The sequence below is a fragment of the Balaenoptera acutorostrata genome, chromosome 1 (genome assembly GCF_949987535.1).
Source record: "Balaenoptera acutorostrata chromosome 1, mBalAcu1.1, whole genome shotgun sequence".
NCBI classification, from domain to species: Eukaryota; Metazoa; Chordata; class Mammalia; order Artiodactyla; family Balaenopteridae; genus Balaenoptera; species Balaenoptera acutorostrata.
The window spans coordinates 54,800,690-54,818,564 of record NC_080064.1 but is presented as its reverse complement, the minus strand read 5'-3'; the positions used below and the strand labels follow the sequence as shown (position 1 = coordinate 54,818,564).

General features: G+C 35.4%; 1 protein-coding gene across 2 annotated transcripts in view; it reads right to left on the bottom strand.

The window, feature by feature from the left end:
• The window catches only part of ALG6 (ALG6 alpha-1,3-glucosyltransferase), a 59,270-nt gene that overhangs the window by 19,119 nt on the left and 22,276 nt on the right, over positions 1–17,875 (bottom strand). For both annotated transcript variants that reach the window (XM_057552962.1, XM_057552956.1), the window contains exons 4-11: positions 14,461–14,550; positions 13,225–13,313; positions 11,360–11,442; positions 9,913–9,977; positions 6,454–6,639; positions 5,751–5,886; positions 2,927–3,012; positions 1,427–1,511 (exon numbers count right to left, since the gene is read on the bottom strand). In XM_057552962.1, the coding sequence (XP_057408945.1) occupies positions 1,427–1,511; positions 2,927–3,012; positions 5,751–5,886; positions 6,454–6,639; positions 9,913–9,977; positions 11,360–11,442; positions 13,225–13,313; positions 14,461–14,550 (820 nt within the window). The remainder of the gene's footprint in view (positions 1–1,426; positions 1,512–2,926; positions 3,013–5,750; positions 5,887–6,453; positions 6,640–9,912; positions 9,978–11,359; positions 11,443–13,224; positions 13,314–14,460; positions 14,551–17,875) is intronic.

Genomic DNA, 17,875 nt, shown 5'->3' with positions numbered 1-17,875 from the left:
ATAAATAACCATTTTACATAAGCTTGCAAATATTTCAAGTTAGGGCTACTGAAGACATCAGAATATTACTAACCACATCTCTCCTATTCTAAACATTCTATAGAATATTAACTATAGATGACTTACTATGATCAGAGTTCATTCACAGAATGAAACAACAGACATCGTCAATAAAATAGTAACTTTAAAAAAGTGGAACATGAATCTTTTTGCACTGTGGAACCAATAAGCACTTTTGAAATATTTGACTGACATGCTCTGTTCTGGCTTGTTTTTAGAACGCAATATAAATAAGTGGCAGTCCCAGAATTGAAACCCCAATTTCTAAAATGTTGTCCCTTTAGGGAATTTCCTGGCAGTCCAGTGGTTAGAACTCCGTACTTTCACTGCCAAGGGTCTGGGTTCAATCCCTGGTCAGGGACCTAAGATCTCACAAGCTGCGTGGCATGGCCAAAAATTTTTTAAAAATAATAAAAGGTTGTCCCCTTTATAAGTCCACTAAGACTGACTGTTTTCATAAACTCTTCTTGATATTTTAAAAGGATATTCTTTAAATGTCATTTTATAGACCAAGGTACACAGGAACAAATTCTAAATACCACAGAAATACAACCAGGAGGAATCTGTAAACCCACGCAGAGAAACGCTAAAATATAAAATATATACCCAATCCATGTTCCAACTGATACAAGTCACGCTCCTAAAACAGAGGTCTGTTCCCTCTCCTTCTCCAAAATCTTTTTTGCTCCTCTTGCACACAAATCAGACTCCAAATTTTTCAGCCCAGCATTCAAGCTCTTACATAATTTGATTCTTTCTGACTCTTCTCTCTCACTATATCCTCTCCTAACCTCAACACACACATACCCACATAAAAGTTACACAAATTTCATTGGTTAATAGCTGTTCCCAGATCATTCCCTATCCTTTCCCACATCTGTACCTTCAAGCGCTTCCTCCTGTCTCAAACTCTCCTGTTATATAACCACCTATTCCAAATCTTGCCCAGCTTTCAAAATTTGGCTCTGATTCCACTTGCTTTAAGAAATAGTCTAAAATCTGCCCTCAAAATAATATCTCCTTTTCCCACACTATCACAGCACTCCATTGTACCTGAGAGAACTTAATACCGTCTGCTTTATAGCATAATAATTTAAACATGTCTATCACCACTGTTTTCTTCTTTGTATTCCCTCACTGACCACCACAAAGAAATTAAATAGTTGTTGAATTAAACTGAAAGATTCTGATTGCTCAGCCTAGTACAAAACAGCACCTGTCAGACACTCAGTAAGTGTTTGCCAAATAAATGAATGTCTTATGTCTCAATCCAATAAATCCTGTTCAAAGCAGGAAAATAATTATCTGTATTTTTAAAAGATCAATTGCAGCAAGAATTAAGTATCTAAAGTAATGAGAAACTTACCAGAGTAAATTTGAATCCTTTGGGAGAGGGGTGAAGTGTCAATTTTATACATGCCGGAAGCAGGCTCAAAAATGTAAAACAAAAGCTAAAAAATTAATAAAAATTAAACATTTGTTTTCTCTATAAAGGTATATAGCTAAAACAAAGAAACAATTTTTTAATGTAAGGATCACATTACTTATCAACTTAAGTTGATTTCAAATTAAAGTTTTTTATGTATTAAATAATAAATTCAAGACTAAATAACATTTTAATAAAATCCATACACTGAAATATGTACACACTTTAATATATACATGATTATATAAAATAGAACAAAATATTATAGAACTAAATATTGTTTATGTTTTTTTAGTATTTAGTATCAAATATGGAAAAGATACAAAGATAGCTAAAAGTCAATTATCAAACACTCAAACAAGAAAACATAACCAGGTATAAAGAGACAATGCTGTATTTGTAACACAAACATTCACAAAAGTTACTCACAAGAGAACCTCTTTGGCCCTCAGTTTCACAAAAGTTGATTATCTGATTTTCAAGCCCATGGTAAATCGGAAAGAACAAGCTAGAAAGGGAGTGGGAAGCTGCTAGAGCTTCTCCTTGTGATGGTTGATGGGCAAGGAGGAAAAAAGAACTCAACAAGCAGAGCAGTCTGGAGCCACTTAGTACCAAGGCAAACAGTCTTTGAAAGCCCTGAAAACAAGTATTATAATGCAAAACAATAACTAATTTTCCCACTGGCGGTGGCTTTGTGGCTTCAGCTTGACTAGTCTGCTTCCTGTTACGGTGGGCTACAAAGGATACTCTCCAACCAAAAGAACTGGAGGAAAGAGAAAGGCAGCACACACACACACACACCTCCCAGTTATTCAAACACTAATGTTGGTGCTGCTGTGAAGAGATCTGCAGATGTAAGTAAAGTCCCTATTCGATTGATTTTAAGTTATTCAAAAGGGTTCGGCCTTGGGTGGGGCCTGAATCACTTGGAAGCCCTTTAAAAGAAGGCTTAGGCCTTCCCTGAGATCAGACTCCAAACAGCAGTGGGGTCACTACAGCTCTTCCTTCCCTCTAGATAGTCCCTCCTGAATGTCTGTCTTGTGGACTGGCATTCAGTTTGCTTAGCCAGCCCCCCACAACTGTATAAGCCAATTCCTCATAATAAATTCACACACACATACACACACACAGTGATCTCCTACTCATTCTCCTTCTCTGGTCGCCCCTGACTGATACACCTCTGAAAATTATGACTCTTCAAGGTTATGTTAAATCATGTTTAATATACTGTTTAAGGTAGACAGAAGCAGGTAACAATAACTTTCACATAAAATGTTTCAAATAAAAGAGTTCTGTTATACAGAGCAATGAGTTTACATTATGTGGAATATTCACTAATGAAGACCACCTTACTCTCTATGATGCCAGATAAATGAGGTATTGCCATGACACTTTTAGAGTAGCTTATAAAACACTCTATACAAACTTGGTGTCTCTTACCTGATCATTATCTGGATGTGATGTGGCAAAATATCCCTGATCTTCAGAAAGACACTGAAGGTGCACCAAATATTGGCTACTTTATCCTTAAAAGAAATTTGTTAGTTTTACATTCTAGTATAATTAAAAGAAATATTAAACTCCATGAAGTACAGCCCATAATCTCTAAATAGATAAACTTTTGGGTCATGAGAAGCGCTTGTTCACAATTTCATAACTAAGTTGATTAAACTCTCTAAGGAACACATACACACACACATTTTTCACAATAGGAGGTGATCTAGCCAACCATAATTTAGATGCGCCCAAGAAATACTTAATATTTTTCAAAGAGCAGCACATTATTCCTAAATACTGAAGTTATTCATCTTTGGAAATTTTTCTAAGAAATCTTTACTTCCTCTAATGTAGAACACATATTGTTTGACCCATTTTACCACACACCTGAAATCAGAGTAATCTATTAGCTAATCTCCAAAATATACAAACAGCTCATGGAGCTCAATATCAAAAAAACAAACACCCCAATTAAAAAATGGGCGGAAGACCTAAATAGACATTTCACCAAAGAAGACATACAGATGGCCAAGAGGCACATGAAAAGATGCTCAACATCACTAATTATTACAGAAATGCAAATCAAAACTACAATGAGGTATCACCTCACACCAGTCAGAATGGCCATCATCAAAAAACCTACAAACAGTAAATGCTAGAGAGGGTGTGGAGAAAAGCGACACCTCTTGCACTGTTGGTGGGAATGTAAATTGATACAGCCACTGTGGAGAACAGTATGGAGGTTCCTTAAAAAACTAAAAGTAGAACTACCATATGACCCAGCAATCCCACTACTGGGCATATACCCAGAGAAGACCATAATTCAAAAGAACACATGTACCCCAATGTTCATTGCAGCACTATTTACAGTAGCCAAGACATGGAAACAACCTAAATATCCAACAACAGATGAATGGATAAAGAAGATACATATATACAATGGAATATTACTCAGCTATAAAAAGGAATGAAATTGGGTCATTTGTAAAGATGTGGATGGACCTAGAGTCTGTCATACAGAGTGAAGTAAGCCAGAAAGAGAAAAACAAATACTGTATGTTAACACATATATGTGGAATCTAGAAAAATGGTACAGATGAACCTATTTGCAGGGCAGGAATAGAGACATAGACATAGAGAACGGACATGTGGACACAGGGGGGGAAGGGGAGGGTGGGACGAATTGGGAGATTAGGATTGACATATATACACTACCATGTGTAAAACAGATGGCTAGTGGGAATATGCTATAAAGCACAGGAAGCTCAGCTCAGTGCTCTGTGATGACCTAGATGGGTGGGATTGTGGGAAAGAGGTTCAAGGGGGAGGGGATATAGGTATACATATAGCTGATTCACTTCATTGTACAACAGAAACTAACACAACATTGTAAAGCAATTATACTCCAATTAAAAATAAATAAATAAATAAAAAGAAAGTAACTATCACCGGCAACTGTACCATCCTACCTCGCTCTGTCGGGCCAATGAAACTGCTCTTCAGATTTTGAGGGCAACAAGGGAATGTAGGTAACCAACAGCACCATCAAAAGTGTATGACACTCATTTTTATAATTATCATGATAAATACCATTTCTGAAATATTGGGTTAGCCAAAAAGTTCATTTAGGTTTTCTGTAAAATATTATGGAAAACCCCGAACAAACTTTTTGGCCAACCCAATAGAAGGCAAGGCAAATAACCAGGCAGCTTACATGGAGAACTAAACTTTTCTTTATATAGGTATTAAGATTAGAGGATATATAAAGAAGTTAGGAGCACAATCCTCAAAGTACAAATTACAGCTCTGCCATGCAAAAGCTATATGAATCTCTGACCTCAGTTTTCTGATCTGTAAAGTGGGTATAACAGCTACTTCAGCACTATGGTTAGGGATCAAATAAAATTACATGTGAAGTGCCTGGTACCTAGTAAGAAAGTGGTGGTGAGATCAATAGTGATTATTTATGATTATCAGTACTATCACTATCATCATCCCCATTGACATACAGGGCACACATTTCTGTTCCTTCACAACACCAAATTCTTTCTTAGTCTCTTTCAAAATGCTGGTTCCATCCTCCCACAGATCCACTGAAAGATACTCTATAGCATTTCATATACTCAAAAAGATATATATGCTTTTCTAATTCTTTTTAAAAGAAATGTTTATTCAAAAGCAAATTATCTATAAATATGTTGTCTCTGTCTAACTTTATTAAAAGACCTTTTTGTTTCCGAAAAATGGTTTGTTTAATTTAATTACTAACTCTAAATCAAATTATCCATGCAATAAAAATTTAACAAGAGTGATTAAGCTGGCATTAAATGAAATGAAATGAATGATTCCCATTAAAAATTACTATGGATGAAAGCTATATACCTCATAAGGAATTATGAGATCTTTCTGAAGCAAACATGATTATTAGTTTAATAAATAATTTCCTAGGACTAAAAAGAGACTATAAACCAAAAAAACCACAAAGCTGTTACCTTTGTAGCTGCAACTTCTCATGCTTTCATTATGAACCCTATTTCATTAGAAAAATGTATAACTGAATTATGGATCTCATGATGGCATAAATATTACCTATTTGTACAATGTACTGGAAAATGCCAGATAAGCTATAGCTTATGTACCAGATTAAATAACTGGCAAGGAATGACTGCAGGAGGAGAGCAGCTGAAGTGCTTCTACATGAAATCCCCAAAGGTCACAGGGAAGGTACTGTAACAGAAAGGAGCGAGAGAAAAGTTTTCAAACATGCCTCAAATAATCCACGATCAACTGGAAAGAGTCTTCTTAGAACTTGCAGGGTTTGTTCCCTTTCTGTTAAGAATGGCAGCCAGCAGAGAATGAAGGAAGCCACAACAGTACAAGCCAGTTTAATCAACAACACAAGCCTAGAACAAAAACAAAGGGAACCAGTAAGATAGGGAGAGGTTAGTAATTCTGAGAAATCAATCTGCGTCTCATTACTATAAATATAATAAATGCAAATGTATAGTAATGATAAATCTATGCCACCAATACAGGTTTAAGATGAGAGTCTACTTAAATCAGTTAAGACATTCACAACTATTAAGATGTGCAATTCCCCAACAAGAAGACTATCACCATCCTTCTTAACATTTAACGTAGATGCCATTCCTATGCAGCTATGAAGAAAAATGTCAAATTGGGATTTATTTCTAATAAGTATATAATGTAATATGCTCTAAAGGGATGAAATCCTACAGCAATGTTCTAACAAGCTAATTCACATTACCTCCAGTAAATATACATCGATCAAAATATTTCTCTAGTTAGGAAGATTTAAAATACAATAATATAGAACATGACTTGATCTCTTTCCATTTACTCCACAGCCACCAACACATTAATAAGAAATCACCAAAAGGCAAAGGTAAGTATGCCAAATAAATTATCTGAAGTAATTTTTTGAATTCTGTTGTTTAAAAGCCACTCACCCCTTTCCTTTGAGGCCTTTCTTAAAACACTTGCCAAGTAAAAAACAAAAAAATGGCAAGGAATGGTAAAGTTCCATCTGCTTATAATTTATAGCTAAGCAAAACGCCAGGGACCCCAGCAGGTCCCAGTCGTAAGATACTCCAAGAACACCCCACAAGGCAAAGCCGAGACTCACAGAATTATATATGTTCCTGTGTCAAGGAATTATCTCAATAATTAAAAGAGATAGATTTTGCATTTTATAGAACATTTTTCGTATGTGATTTTGTAATAATATATTATAATGAAAACGATTTCTAAATAAAAGCTGAAAGTATTGAATTGATAAACAAATTTGAAATTATATATAGTGGCTTCAAATATATTAAATCTACTACTAAACAGAGCAACTGATTTGTTTAGGTTTAAAAGAGCTCTAAATAGTTAACACATAGCTTTGTTTTCTGCTAGGCTATTTGACAATATTACTATGACACATACCAAAATCAATGCTCCAAAAGTTAAAAAAAAACACCAAACTTACTGATATCACTATTTTTCCTCTATAATATGCATCAATAATATAAATTAATATATGTGCTTGATTAGAAACTAATAACACTGTTATATGAAAACAATATCACAACTAGATTTTCAGTTGAAAACGGTGAGCTGAGTACTCATGTTTACCTCCTCTCCTTCCCGAGACTCCCTTAAAATGATAGGGAATTTTTTAAAGTATAAATTCACAGCCATAAAGAGAACAGGAAGATGCATTACAAGAGATGAAGATTTCAACACACTTCTAGAAGATGGAAAGAGGACAGAGAAGTGGCAACAAATAAAATAAACTAGAAGGAACCACAGCTTAGTGAATGCACAGAGGAAGCTCAGGCTAGCAAGGAGCCAATCCACCCTGCAGGCCCCCAGAGAATTCTGGAAACAAGCAGGTTGGAGTGCTTGAGTATGTTGAAGAGAAAACAAGAGGATTCACTGAAAATTCCTAGATGGAGATGTCAAATCCCACCTCACTCCTTTGCAAAGATTACCTGGCAGCCAAAACATTTACTACCAGGCAACAAAAGAAGGAATATTTCTCCAAAGAAATGGAATGAACTATCTGGGCAACTAGTGTAGAAGTCAACACTATAGTGCAAATTCCTCCACATTGTGACATTTAAGGATCCCAGAGTGCTGGCCAGAATCCTGCCATGTACCCTATAGTGGACCAAATGTATAGAAAGCTCACACGCAGCTTTCTCTTCTGCCTTATTCTTAGAATAAATACACCAGGATCAAATAGACATATAAGGAACACCTATGACAGAAAAAGGACCAAAGTGAAGAGGAGAAAAGACTGACCCTAGGAGAATGGAAATAATTCAGGGAACAGTGGGGGAAAAAAAAGAGTAAACTGAAATTTAAGATATTAAATGCTTAACAGAACAAATGAAATTTAATAGAAGTGTTACTCATAAAGCAAGACAGTCTTCAAAACTGTAAAACAAAATGACAAAGAGATGCTCAAGATGGAGCTGAAAGATCTAATATCTGTCTAATAAGCTCAAGAAAGAAGGGAGAGAATTTAAAAAAATAATTTATGAGAATTTCAGAACTGAAGAACATGAGTCTTCAAAATGAATGACCCATAGTGTCCAAAACAACTGTCAAAAATACCTTTGCCCAAACAAATCATTATAAAATTTCAGAGCCCGAAAAGTAACAAACAGGAACAACAAAAGCAGCAGCAGCAGTAACAGATAATAATAGCAATACTTAGGTAGTGCTTAGTACCTCCCAAGTACTGCTTTAAATGCTTTACAAATATGAATTCATTTAATTCTCAAAAAGCTTAAAAAGTAAGGGTTATTATCATCCCCATTTTACAAATGAGGAAAGTAAAGTAAATAGTGGTTAAAAAAAGGTGTCCCAAAAAAAAAAAAAAAAGGTGTCCCTACAAAATGACATAATCCCCAAAGCTTCAAGAGTTTGATTCAAATCACAGAGAAGATACCACTACGAATTTACCAGAGTGGTTAAAAGGAAAATAACTGACAACTAGTGAAGGTGAGCACCTGGAACTCCTACACCATTGCTAACGGGAGTATTAACTGGTAGATCATGCTTAAAAACCATATGGGAATATCTAAAATTAAGCAGTGCACACCCTGTAATTCAGCAATTCCACTCATAAGAAATATATTTACATGTGTACAGAGAGATATTTACAAGAAAGGTCAAAGCAACATAGTCATCATAGCCAAAACCTGGAAACACTCCAATGTCTATCAGTAATAAAATCATGTGTATTCATGCAATGGAATATTATAAAGCAACGAAAGAGAACGAACTACAGCTACATACAACTACACGAATAACTCTCACAAACAGAATGTTGAACCAAAAACACCAAGCACAAAGGAATCCGTACTGTGTTGTCTTTTTTATAGAAAGTTCAAAAAAGGGGGAGAACCAAACTATAGTACTAGCAGTCAGTAAGTGGCTATCTTTGAGAAAGGAGGAGGGAGAACTACTTGGGATGCGTACAGGTGTGGTTTTGCATACTGACAATGTTCTATTTCTCGACATGGATAATAGCCAGTTCATTTACGTTTTGTGTACTTCTCTGTATGAGTGTTAATGTTTCAAAGTAAATATAGTATTAAAAAATCTTGTAAACAACTTTTTTCTTTTCTTTATTATCAGTGTTCTTGATATTATCAAACTATCTAAAAGCCATGATCCTATAATGCCAAAAAAAAGGGCTCAATTAGGAAAGAGGACTGAATAAAAAATATGATGGAAGTAACTACCTATTTGAATATCTTTTGCAAGTCCTTTGACAGATACACATTTTAATTTTATAAATAAAACAGATTGGCACCAAAAGGAAAAAATATTAATTAAGCAATCATGGTGTGGATTATTTTTTTTTCCTTTGGGACAGATAGTAATATTTAATACATTAGAAGACAAACTGGAGAGCCATGTACAGATTTTATCAACTTTCCTCTATAATTTGTTTATTTGAATGTTCCTTATTTTAGGTATCAAAAATTACACCATAAAATCCACATACATTTATTCAATTTTAGTTTCCTGAAGCTCCCAGCTACCACTATCTGTTAGAGAAACATTTTGTTTTAAAACTCAAAAACTGGAAGATTGTTTTTGTCAGTGTCAGATAACATTTACAAAAGATAGAAAATGTTTCACCTTTTCAGAATCAGCTCCAGAACAGCTAATCAGTTACCAACATCCTGTTCCCAATCCAAATAGTTGTGAAAAAACATTGCTACTTTTAATTTGTACTTTACCCTTCAACTAAACACTTGAAGAGATTCTTTTACCATTTTAAAAATAGTTTATATAAGCAAGAACCCTAGTAAATAAGACATTACTAGATGACAACATTATACAAACTGAGCCTAGATTTCATGATATGCATCTGACTTCATTTCTAAATTAGTAAAGGATACTGAAAATGTCCATAGTCGATAAGAATAAGGCCTGGATACAGCAATATGCATAATGCATTAGCAATCTGTAAAGAAAATTATTGTGAAATAAGAAAGTAATCTGTTACTTGAATCAAACCGGGTAAAAGTGTAATTTCATTTAACACAGTAGCAAATGTTCCCCTCTTACCTTCTATTTATCAAAATACTCCATTTTTATAAAGCAACTCTTTAAACACTAAAGTCTTCATGGAGGTAACATAGTATACTTCAGTAAAAAGGAAAAAAAAAATCCCCTAAAAGCGGGCTTCCCTGGTGGCGCAGTGGTTGAGAATCTGCCTACCAATGCAGGGGACACCGGTTCCAGCCCTGGTCTGGGAAGATCCCACATGCCGCGGAGCGACTAGGCCCGTGAGCCACAATTGCTGAGCCTGCGCGTCTGGAGCCTGTGCTCCGCAACAACAGAGGCCGTGACAGTGAGAGGCCCGCACACCGCGATGAAGAGTGGCCCCCACTTGCCGCAACTAGAGAAAGCCCTCGCACAGAAACGAAGACCCAACACAGCCATAAATAAATAAATAAAAATTAAAAAGAAAAAAATCCCTAAAAGGTGTTTGTCTGAGAAAGCACTTTTAGATATATAAATCAGATAAATTAATCTAATGATTAATCTATATAAAATGACCAAAGAGAATAGTCATGGGACTTCCGTGGTGGCGCAGTGTTTAAGAATCGGCCTGCCAATGCAGGGGACACGGGTTCGAGCCCTGGTCTGGGAAGATCCCACATGCTGCGGAGCAACTAAGCCCATGCGCCACAACTCCTGAGCTTATGCTCTCGAGCCCACAAGCCACAACTACTGAGCCCGTGAGCCACAACTACTGAGCCTGCACTCTAGAGCCCACGAGCCACAACTACTGAGCCTGCACACCTAAAGCCCGTGCTCTGCAACAAAGTGAAGCCACCGCAATGAGAAGCCCACACACTGCAACGAAGAGTAGCCCCTGCTCGCCGCAACTAGAGAAAGCCTGCACGCAGCAACGAAGACCCAACGCAGCCAATAAATAATAAATAAATAAAATTCTAACACAAACCATTTGATTTTTTTTAAAAAAAGAGCATATTCGTTAACTGTGAATATGAGAATATACAGCAACTTTTCAAAATGACTTTCAGTTGTCATTCTCACAAGCCAACTCAAAATTCAGATTTACCAGTTAAGCAATAAATTTAGCATGCTGTGCAATTCAGCAGTATATAACTTCTAAAATTCAGTGCATCTTATTACTATATTTGGACATTAAAATAATTACTCTAAGTTAATGTTTCTAAATGAAAATTAATTGACAGAAGATATACTGTTCCCTATTATCTATTCCCAAAAGCATGACTTCCTTAAGCTCTATACTTAATAGTTAAGGTAATAAAACATTTCAGAGATGAAATGTCAGGTTACTTCAAAACTTACCTTTTTCTTAGTTGAGATTTCTTTTAAACAACAACAGTACAAAACCACTGCAGGTATGTAAATCAGCAAATCAGCAATTAACACTGAAAAAACAAGCAAATGATTTTAAGCGTTCAGTCCATCAGGATCTACTATAACCTATTAACAGCCTTCCTCCAACCCCGAGTGGGAATTCTATTAACACGAGGTTCCTACCCACTCTGGACAAGTCCTTTCCACGTTGAGCACTTTCCATTCCCTTCACCTGTGCCTAATTTCAACTGATACAGTACTACAGAGTCTCTTAATTTTCTCTAACAAATTCACACATTAAATCAATTAGCTGTATCTAAAACCAGTTCTCTCTTTGCTCTGACTTGGACTTAAAAATTAAGAATACTCAAAGCAAGGGAAGGAAACTTTTATTTTCCCCTCAATATCTGTATACTCCAAATTTTCTGATGTGAACAATACCTCAAATGTGGAGATGCATAGGAGAATCTTTGTTAATGTGAATATTTATAAAAATTCATAAGTTTTTGCTAATTAATGCCTACAAAGAGCTTGAGAGGCCCAGGTGAGGAGGAAACTGAAAAAAAGTGGGGAAAAAAATAAAGCAATTCATAATTCTGAATGTTCAGTCCTTTTAGAACAAAGAAAAACTAATATATTAAGTTCTTCAACAGTACAACATAGCTATCCAAAAAGCCTGTTTTATTCTTGTACCACACATATATTTGTGTTCAGAATAAGATAAATGATAGTAAACTGTCAGTGGTAGATGCATGCAATCCTATTTTCAGCTCCAGATGCCACATTTTAGATGACACTGACAAACTGGAACATATCTGAAAGAGCACAACCAGAGGCCTCGAAACCATAATCACATTCAAGAAACTGGTCATCTAAGAAACAGCTAAAGTATTTACGAATGTTTAGCCTCGAGAGGAGATGACTTCAAATGTCTGAAGGGTGTTAGGTATATAAAGGATAGGACTTGTTCTATGTAGCCCAAGGAAACAGAACCTAAAATGACTAGTGAAGGTTCAATATAAGAAGGAAATTTCTAATGATTGGGGCTCTCTGAAAATAGAATAGTCTCTAAAAGTTGTAAGTTCCCTGCAGATACAGGTATTGGCTCAGAAGCTAAATATCACGTGGTGAGTATGTGGTTCAAAAAGGATTAAAGCATTAAAGCGTTTGGGAAGAGGGAGTGGTGTGGGAGAGGGAAAGACAGGCAATACAGGTTATCTCTTGGGCCTGATATTCCATGACTGGATGAATAGTAAAGAGAACAAACCCTGACTAGATTTAGACTAATTAAGGAAAAGACACAGGTTAGCATTAAAGCCTAAGTCTTGTAAAGCTTTTAAAGAAACTTAAGCTTATTACTTTCAACTTTTAAACAGCACACAATAAATGCTCAATAAACATTTGTTGTAAAGATTAATTTAGCAACACTGCACAGCAATACAATATATGACATACAGCTGTAATTCACTGTAAAAGTGAAAGGGATTTATTAAAGCAACAGCCTAAACAAATAAAACTTCAATTTAGAGCTAACCAACTTCAGGTGAGCTATTAATATTAGCCTCACTTTACTAGGCCTCAGTTTCCTCAGCTTAAAATAAGGATAACAACAGTATTTACCTCATTTGGGTGTCCAAATTATTAAGGGAGATAATAGTAAATGTAAAGCACCCAGAATTATTAGTTTCTACTCTTTTGTTTTTTAGCTTACATACACATTTGCTCACATATTATACATATATATGCATATTTATAGTTACACAACTATAAAAGTAAGGACAATAATAGAACCTGTCATCAGTTCAAAAAAAATTTTAATCAAATTTTACACTCAATGCCTATTGCTCTTTTACCTGTTGCACGCATGAAGAGCTTATGTGCCTGACTCTCATATCCTCGTGATGTATGAAGAGCAATCCAGTCTGGATTTATAAACTTTGCCCTGCAAATCAAACATATATACATGCACTTTATTCCCCATTACTTTTAGCAATAAGGACATCTGAGGACATATGAATCTATTTTGAGAAGTGGCCATTGCTCCTATAAAGCAATGGAGTTAAGGCTTAAGCTTTACTCTTTGTATTTAACCATGTGAAACTGACTAACGCTATCAGAATCTGCCATGCTTATCTTCCAACAAACCCATGTAGTGTGTTAACTAAAAGCCCTACCTTCATGATTCTTCCAGTGTGAAAACAATCTGATGTCACATTTCATTTATTAAACATATACTTTGTAAAGAGCAATACACTAATATTGATAAGAGGATCATAGTTTTATAATTTATAATCTTTTCAGTTATCATAATAGGCTACAATAAATAGCTATTAATCGTAAATCATTGCATAAAACTGAACATAATTATTAAAGATAAATTAAGTTTTCAAACATATTACATTCTCCAGAACACTGCAAAGTATACTTGATTATCCTGAAGTTCGGAAACTTATTTTTAATCCAGGAAGCTAATTTTTACAAAATATGAAATAGAACCAATAAAATGAGGTCAGAAGATAATGTGAAGAAGTTCCTCAAATTTCTGCTGATACACTTCAAATCTGAAATGGAATACCAGGACAGAGTAGAACTGGTTCTCCACTAAATAGAAGCACCTAATCTTCTATAAACCATTCCATTTCTGTAAAAGAAAAAGGAATTCCAATCCTGATCTTAAATCATAAGTGAAATACTATGGTACTTCTAGTTTCTTACTTGACAGGTTAGTCAGAAAACCATTTAGACCTTTATTTCTCATTTACTTTGGGCCATTCCAGGAAAAAAGCTTTTCTATACACAACTAACCGTATTAGATATATTTCTCAGTAATCCATGCGTAATTGGTAACATCTCTACTTCAAAACAAAGCTAGATTTTTGCATCTCTTTCTAGACTTTCCTCCAAAAAAATTATGAAAATAGTGAAACTCTGATAAACTTTCCTACAATCCAATTATAAAGGTATGGTGCTCTACAAACCATAATACAATAGTAGTTACAAATGAGCTCTCCTCTATTCAACAAACTCTTCCTTACTACATCTGCTAAGGGCATAAATATTTAAAGTTATGTCAAGGAAGAAAAACTTACACATATGCACATAAAAGACTATGGTAAGCTGTAAGAGGTGGATAGTCCAATCCCCAATACTGTAAGTTGTTATCACTGCCGTTAAAATACCTGAAGAAAAAGGAAAAAGAAAGCGCCGTTCCAACAATCAATATTCAAGAAATACTTATATTTGACGTCTCACTTCATTTAACTTAATTAACATGAAAAAATGTTATACAAGGTTAAAAAAAAAATTCATCTAAACTTTTCTCCCCCCTCCTAAAAATTTTTGTGAACTCACAATTAAAAGTTGTTATTGAGTAGTGTGACTAAATAATTTATTGTCTAAAGCAAGGTACTCTTAAGAGTGAAAGAACCTATAAATAATTAAGCCATAACAACAGAGGCAAACCAAGATTCTCACAGGCAAACCGAATTTGTTATCACTCAACTATTAGTAAACTTAATGACCAACACTTATACAAAAGAAAATATGCAACAAAAAGAGAATTTGCTTCTGACAGTCTAAAAAATTAAAGAAACAATACGAAATCACAATTTAAATAAATAAAAAATGAATGTCAAAGACTACATAAAGATTTGGTTTACAAAGAAAGAAATATTGCATGAAACAGGTATACTTTTATTAATAACACTTTGAACACAATTCAACCAACATGTAACGAGAGCCTATTACATGCAAAATTCTGTGAATTAAGGAAGAAAACTAGATCTAATGTTCATAACTTAACAGGCTCCTCTAACTGGTCAGAATGGGAAGGAACGAAATTATATTCAAGAGTGTTATCATTAACTTCAAAATGTAATTTTTTCTAACATATCATGGGTATTTTTGCTTTTTACAAAAAAATACTATAATTTAAAATAGTTCCAGGACTTCCCTGGTGGCACAGTGGTTAAGAATCCGCCTGCCAATGCAGGGGACACGGGTTCGAGCCCTGGTCTGGGAAGATCCCACATGCCACAGAGCAACTAAGCCCGTGCGCCACAACTACTGAGCCTGTGCTCTAGAGCCCACGAGCCACAACTACTGAACCTGCGTGCCACAACTACTGAAGCCTGCGCGCCTAGAGACCGTGCTCCACAACAAGAGAAGCCACTGCAATCAGAAGCCCACACACTGCAACGAAGAGAAGCCCTCGCCCGCTACAACTAGAGAAAGCCCGTGCACAGCAACGAAGACCCAACACAGCCAAACAAAAAATTTTTAATAATAAATAAATAAAATTTAAAAATAAATAAATAAAATAGTTCCAAACTTAAAAGTTTCAAGAACAGTTCAAAGAGCTTCTGTACATCAAATGTAAAAATTTATTTAACAAAAGACACCATAAGAAAAATTCAAAGATAAGAACAGGAAGAAGATATTTATACATATATAATATACACACATATATATATATACATATATATATATACACACACCAAAAACTGATTAAAATATAGAATACTATTGTATACTGTTGAATACTGTGGCAGACAGACTTTAAGGTCATCCCCATGAACCCATCTCCTGGTGTTCCTGCCTTAAGTGTGTACAATCAATCCCCACCCCTCAAGTGTGGGCAAGACCTGTGACTTGCTTGTAAACAACAAAATACGACAAAGGTGATAGGATGGTCACGCCTGTGCTTATGTTTTATGTATATGTAAGATTCCACCTTGCTGGCTAAGCTACAGAGACTCCCTTTCACTGACTTGGAAGAATCAAGCTGTCACATTTTAGTAAGTGGGCATACTGGAGAAGCCACATGGCAAGAAACTGCAAGTAGACCCTAGGAAATAAGGGTAGCTACCAACAAGAAACCAAAGCCCTTAGTCTTGTAAATGCAAGGAAATTAATTCTGCCAATAACTTGAGGGAACTTGGAAACGGTTCCTTCCCCAGTTGAGCCTCTGATTAGACTGCAGCCTCAGATGACAACTGGATTGCAACCTCCTGAGACCCTCCCTGATCATAATATTGAACTAAGCTGTGCCCAGACTTCTAACCTAAAGAAACTACAATAATAAATGTGTGTTTAAGTAAGTACCATTTATGGTCACTTGTTAACACAGCATAGAAAATTAATGTAATTGTTTATTTTTAAATCATATAAATCATTACAAAAAAGATCAGCAATCCATAAGAAACATGGGGGAAATATATAAATATGCAAATTTGAGAAAAAATATGATGGTCAGTAAATATATTAAAAGATACTCAACAACACAAGTACTCAAGGAAATGGAAATTTTAGAAGTCTGGTGTTAGTTGTTATTATTAAATATTGGTAAGGGTATATGGAAAGAGATATTCTTGTGTTGGTATCCATTAAAACTGGCTACTTTAGAGATTCCACTTCTAGGAATCTACTTAGGAAAAACATGTACACATGTACACAGGAGAAATGTACTTTATTTAATCATTCACCTACTAAAAGATATTTAGAGTGTTTCAGGCTTCTCATAATTATAAACAATGCTGAAATAAAGTCATTCCCACAATTCCTGACTTATAAACCTGTGATTTTTTTAAAAAAGCAACATGCTCAGGGTAGGTGGACTCTTCTCCTAGCCCTGGTATAAACCATGCCTGCACTGAGCCAGGCGTTTCTTTCTATTAATGATTGCTTTAAGGGTAGGAAAGATGTTGCTCCTGAACAAAAAGAGAGGTAAAAAATAAGGTATTCCTATTATTCCTGCCTTGAATATGGTTGTACAAAGTCACGGTGCTGGTAGCCCTGGCAGTCATCTATTGATCATGGGGTGAAAAGCCTCAGGATGAAAAGCCAACATGCCAAGAAGAATGAATGAAAGAGAAGAAAAATGGAAAAGCCTGAGTCCTTGATTGCTATTATTATTTTTTTAATATTTATTTATTTATTTGGCCGTGCTGGGTCTTAGTTGTGGCATACAGGATCTTCGTTGAGGCATGTGGGCTCTAGTTCCCTGACCAGGGATCGAACCCAGGCCCCCTGCATTGGGAGTGCGGAGTCTTGACCGCTGGACCGCCAGGGAAGTCCCTTGATTGCTATCATTGAGCCAGTTTACCAGCCCTGCAAAGACCTACTTATTGAGACAATTATTTTATTGTTTAAACTACTATTACTTAGGTTTTCTACTACTTGATGCCAAAAGTACTCCTGACTTCACACATAAGGAATTGTCATTATAAAATTAAAGAAAAAAAGTTCAATTTTCCTCTATTACTTACAACTATGTATATTGAAATGGAATAAATAAGTGTTTCAATTTAGAATTATAAAACTGACTTTTTTTTTACAAATTTATTTATTTATTTATTTTTGGCTGCATTGGGTCTTTGCTGCGGTACGTAGGCTTCTCACTGCAGTGGCTTCTCTTGTTGTGGAGCACAGGCTCTAGGCATGTGGGCTTCAGTAGTTGTGGCACGTGGGCTCAGTAGTTGTGGCTCTCAGGCTCTAGAGTGCAGG